The 5,466-nt window shown below is 49.2% G+C and overlaps 1 protein-coding gene across 2 annotated transcripts; it reads left to right on the forward strand.

Moving 5' to 3' along the window:
• The first annotated feature begins 364 nt into the window (after window positions 1-364).
• On the forward strand, window positions 365-3,035 carry LOC127327806 (S-type anion channel SLAH2). Of its 2 annotated transcripts, XM_051354599.2 has the most exons (3): window positions 365-547; window positions 737-1,360; window positions 1,578-3,035. In XM_051354599.2, exons 2-3 carry the CDS (start codon window positions 764-766, stop codon window positions 2,805-2,807), a joined length of 1,827 nt encoding a protein of 608 aa, XP_051210559.1. In that variant the 5' UTR covers window positions 365-547; window positions 737-763; the 3' UTR covers window positions 2,808-3,035. The 2 variants fall into 2 exon arrangements, with proteins under 2 accessions (XP_051210559.1, XP_071681122.1); XM_071825021.1 differs by lacking the exon at window positions 365-547 and having other exon boundaries at window positions 570-1,360.
• Window positions 3,036-5,466: the final 2,431 nt, after the last annotated feature.

Raw genomic sequence — 5,466 nt, forward strand, 5'->3', positions numbered from 1 at the left:
TAATCGTTCATTACACGTTTATTGTTCTTGCTTTTCCCGGGAAAAAAACGATTATAGTTCGCCAATAAAAAAATACCATTATACTACGTATTTTTTTTTTGTAAATGTGCTTTTCGTTTTAGCAGGAGCATCCTGCAGTACACCACTTATTCACAAGAAAACCATAATCTATAGTCCATTACAAGAGCTAAATATTATTGAGGTCAAAGCGCAGTCAATGGAACCATCCAAAGGCAGTCCACCCATCCACACCTGCCGGCTCAGCACAGTGACATAACTGACATGGTCGAGCCGAGCTCCCGACCTCTGTCCGCGAGTGTATAAATAGGCATCGCGTTCCTTCGAATCGAGGTGCAGCCGTGGACGCAAACAGAAGAGTTTCGTCTCCTGGCTCGATCACCGGCGAGTGAAGACGACGACGGCCGACGGGGAGTAGCAGCCAGCGGTGACGTCGCATTTCGACATACACCTAGGAGGCGGCGTGGAGTACTGCGGCGCGACCGCTGCAGCTACTGACGGCGACGTACGCTACAGATAGCATTTTGGGGTACGTGCTTTGCGCTCATGCGTGGAACCTTCTGGGTTCGCGTCCACGTGCCTCTTGTCCCATGCCGGCGCCGCTGACCTGCCGCCGGCGATCCATCAGTCATAAGCGCGCGCGCTGCGTGTATATATATACAAGCTGCGTGGAGTATATGATATCCACGCTTGATATCGTCGTATTGTTTTTTTCCAGAAGGCGTCGATCGATCGAGTTGTTGCCATGACGATCAGCGAGAGCATCGATGTCCAGGTGGCCGGCGAGCCAGGGTGTGCTCCGTCTCCGTCCCCGGAAGCGCTTCTCATTCATGTCCCCTCGCGCCATGAATCGACGCGGGGAGATACGCCGTGCTCTGTCTCGCTCAGCGTGCCGGCCTCGCCGTCGGGGCTCCACCTCGCGCAGCTCGGCATGCCGCCGCTGCCGCCCGTCAACGGCGAGGGCGCGGTGCCGCCGAGTAAGACAAAGCTCGTCCACCATCCCTCCCTGCCGCAGCTGCTGAACCAGGCGCGGCACCACTCCCAGCCGACGCTGGTAGTCAGAGACGCGGGCGGCGAGGCGCCGGCGGTGCCGCGGAGCGACAGCACGCGGGAGCGGGACCGGCGGTTCGACCACTTCAAGACCTTCTCCGGCCGCCTCGAGCGCCAACTCTCCGCACTCCGCGGGCAGCCACAGGAGCCCCTGCCGGACGCCGTCGACATCGAGCGCGGCCACGGCGCCGCGTCCAAGATCTCCGAGGAGGACACCGACGAGGAGGAGGACGTCCCCTCCGCCGACCGCTACTTCGCCGCGCTTGAAGGCCCCGAGCTCGAGACCCTTCGCGTAAGTACCACATAACCACCATTACCTTTTCTTGCTGTGAGTATTACTCCCTCCCTCCCATCCATATATATTATTTAATGCTAAAATGAAACTAAAATATATCTAAATATATCTACATTAATATTAAGTAATATGAATCGGAGGGAGTACCTTCTGTTTCCATGACCATGCGCCATCGATTCTTCGTCGTCTCTAACACCCGCGTGCGTGCGTGCAGTCGACGGAGGTGGCTGTGCTGCCCAAGGACGAGTTGTGGCCGTTCCTACTCCGGTTCCCGATCAGCGCGTTTGGGATGTGCCTGGGCGTGAGCAGCCAGGCGATGCTGTGGAAGACGCTCGAGTCGGAGCCCTCCACGGCCTTCCTCCGCGTCCACCCCGCGGCCAACCACGTCCTCTGGTGGATCTCCGTCGCCCTCACCGTGCTCGTCTCCATCACCTACCTACTCAAGGTCGTCTTCTACTTCGAGGCCGTCCGCCGCGAGTTCCACCACCCCGTGCGCGGCAACTTCTTCTTCGCGCCGTGGATCGCCTGCCTCTTCCTCGTCAAGGGCGTGCCGCGGCCCGTGGACGAGATCCACCACGTCGTCTGGTACCTCCTCATGGCGCCAATCCTCTGCCTCGACCTCAAGATCTACGGCCAGTGGATGTCCTCCGGCGAGCGCCGCCTCTCCAAGGTGGCCAACCCGTCCAACCACCTCGCCGTCGTCGGCAACTTTGTCGGCGCGCTGCTCGGCGCCAGGATGGGCCTCAGGGAGCTGCCCATCTTCTTCTTCGCCGTCGGGCTAGCACACTACACCGTGCTCTTCGTCACGCTCTACCAGCGGCTCCCCACCAACGTGCAGCTGCCCAAGGAGCTGCACCCGGTCTTCTTCCTCTTCGTCGCCGCGCCCAGCGTCGCGTCCATGGCCTGGGCCAGGATCTCCGGCGAGTTCAACAGCGGCGCCAAGCTCGCCTACTTCGTCGCGATGTTCCTCTACGCGTCGCTGGTGGTGCGCGTCAACCTCTTCCGGGGGTTCAGGTTCTCGCTGGCCTGGTGGGCATACACGTTCCCGATGACCAGCGTCGCACTGGCCACGGTGCTGTACGCGTCGGAGGTGGACAATGTCGGAACGCGGGCGATGGCGGTGGGGCTCTCCGGGATCTCCGCCGTCACGGTCACCGCCGTTCTGGCCACCACAGTGTACCACGCCTTCGTGCGCGGGGACCTCTTCCCCAACGACGTATCCATCGCCATCACGCGCCGGAGGCCCAAGTTCAGCAAGATCCTCGCGCACCTCCGGTTGTCCAGCTCCGACGACAAGGAGCTCGTATTCTCCATCCCAAGTTTCAGTTCCAATTCAAACCTCGGTGCCTACTCCGACGACTCTTCCTCCAATTCCAAGATGAGTAGCAGCTCCGATCAGTCTCCGGCAATGGCCAACGGGCACGGAAGATCGGCAGAGCCTTAGGTGGTCAGTGGCATGCATGCACAAAATTATTAATTAGTACACAATCTTACTTGTACAGAGTTCTTTTCTCTGTTTTTTCTTCACTCCTTTTTTTTCATCATCCGAGAATTCGCTGCACATAGTGGCAATTTTTGGCAGAGATATCCTTGAGCAATATGCATATATTGCCGTGATGGGGATATATATAAATGCGGGAATTAGCAGTTGAGTTCATAAGTTTAATGGTTATATATCTGAGATCTTTAGATTACAAATAAATTCTAGACACATTGCTGAGACTCCATTATCATCTTCAATACACGAAGAACCCTAGCTTTGAGGATGGCGCTCTCCAACATAGCTTCCCACTCAGGGGCGTCTCCCGAATTTTAGGGCTCCAATGCGACTAGAAATTGGGGCCCTGAATTTTGGAACATCGTTCCTCTCTATGGTTTTCGTTCTGTCTTTTTTTTTTTCCTTCAGCGCGACCTGACCATTGACAAGGTGGGGCGATTTTGCTAAAGATGGAGAAGATGGAATTTGCCAAAATAATATGGAAGATGGAGCAATGGGGCTTTTTTCCATTTAAGATGGAGTGATGGATCTGACTCTACGTATGGCTTACATGCGTTTTAATATGAATCTAGGACCCATCAAAATGCTGCTAGCACCAGATTTCTAGTTGGGCTCGTTTTTTCTTTGGGTTAATGGGCTGCTGGCACTTGATTTCTATTGACGAGCAATATGGGCTGATGGGGATATATAGTTGCGGGAAGCGCAAAAGATTTCTATTTGGAGTTCGCTCGTTTAGTTGCTCGATCGCTGCCATCCGCATTGGCATTCCAGTCCTAGTTCTTGAGATTGCTCAGCCACATCATAACTTCCCAGTTTGGCGCTTCAATTGTTCCGGATGTTTGCCCTAACCAAAGGAAACATGAGCTTAGTCTTTTGTTTTTGGAGGGAAAAGAATCCATCTATGCTAATTCTTCAAAGAGGAAGGAAGTCGGCTTTAGTTAGCAGTTGAGTTCATAAGTTTAGTGCTTATGCTGACCAAATAAAAAAGTTTAGTGCTTATGTATTTTAGTTCTTTATAATTACATACAAATCTTAGACACATTTTTAGGACTCCATTCTCATCTTCAAGTAACTCCCCATATAATCTACAAGTTGAATATTGTAGGAACAGTTCATTAAATCTACATATCATCGAAGTGTTCACTAATTCTGCATATAATCTGTCAGCAACCAAAGAGCATTTTCCAATATTAGCATATTTCTCCTCTATTATGTAAATAGAAGATTTTAATAATAACATGGGTCTCATGGATGAGAACATTATTATGACCAGTAAGTTTATTATTTTTTATCCTTACATAACATATTATTTTCTAAGCATGGAGGATTCTCAAGTAAAAATAGGACATCATCTTGATCATATTTAGTTTTAGAGTTATCACATGTGGGTCGTGAAGGTGCAAGATCCAACTCTTCCCCAAGCTTAGATGGAATTATGGCTTCTTCATTTTCTTCTACATGTAATAAGCTAGTGTTTTCTTGGATTGCGGTGTTCCTCTTATTATAGTCAACAACATAGATATTGTCAAAAAAGTGGGTTATGCAAGAATCAAGGATAAGAGTGACCTCATATTCACATGAATGAGTCACACCAGTAGCTTCACATACATTATTAAGGAAAGTCTTTAATTCATAGCCTGATATAAAGCTCACAAATTGTTCTACTTCTTCCATCCCTAAATGAATATAACTATGGGTATGATAGGTGGAATTGTATGTTCTTCATGGGTTCAACATTGGAAGTCAAAGTGTTCCCCACAACAAAAATTACAAGTTCTTTCATAATGTACAAGCAACTTAATAGAAGTTTTATTTAGAATTCTTAAAAACTCTTTAGCTCGTTCCCTTCACTATTAGTATTATAGTTTTTTTGAAATGGGGGGAGCTGATGGTGCTCCAGGTACGGCGCCAGATAATCTTGGTGGCAGTTGTGGAAGCGGTTGGGAAACTCCAAGAGGAAGGTGTGATGAGCACATCAGCAAGTTTTCCCTCACTAAGAAACCAAGGTTTAATAAACCAGTAGGAGAAAGGAGTGACTTCTGAAGGTGTTGCTAGCTGACTATTGGCAGGGTGAACTACCTGAGTCAGCAACAATGTGGAAACTGCACACAATACAATAGCAATACTTCGCCCCAACTCACAATGATGTTGTCAATCTCACTGGTTTTGCTGATAACAAAGAGTTAACCATATGGTGTGTAAAGAGATGTTTGCATTGTAATGAAAAGAGAACAATGCTTGCAGTAAGTAAACAGAACAAGATGATTGTATCAATGTAAAAGAAAGTACCAGGGTCCACAGTTCACTAGAGGTGTCTCTCCATAAAGATAAATAGCATGTTGGGTGAATAAATTACAGCTGTGCAATTGACAGAATAGAGATCATACATGACAAGATGATTACTATGAGATTCGTTTGGGCATTACAACATAATACATAGACCGCAATCCAACTGTGTCTATGACTAATAATCCACCTTCCGGTTAGCATCCGCACCCCTTTCAGTATTAAGTTGCAAGCAATGGATTATCGCATTAAGCAATATGTGTAAAGTAAACAATAGAATTACCCTTGGATAAAATATTGTTGTTTTTCTCCCTAATAG

This window comes from Lolium perenne, chromosome 1, assembly GCF_019359855.2.
Source record: "Lolium perenne isolate Kyuss_39 chromosome 1, Kyuss_2.0, whole genome shotgun sequence".
NCBI lineage: Eukaryota > Viridiplantae > Streptophyta > Magnoliopsida > Poales > Poaceae > Lolium > Lolium perenne.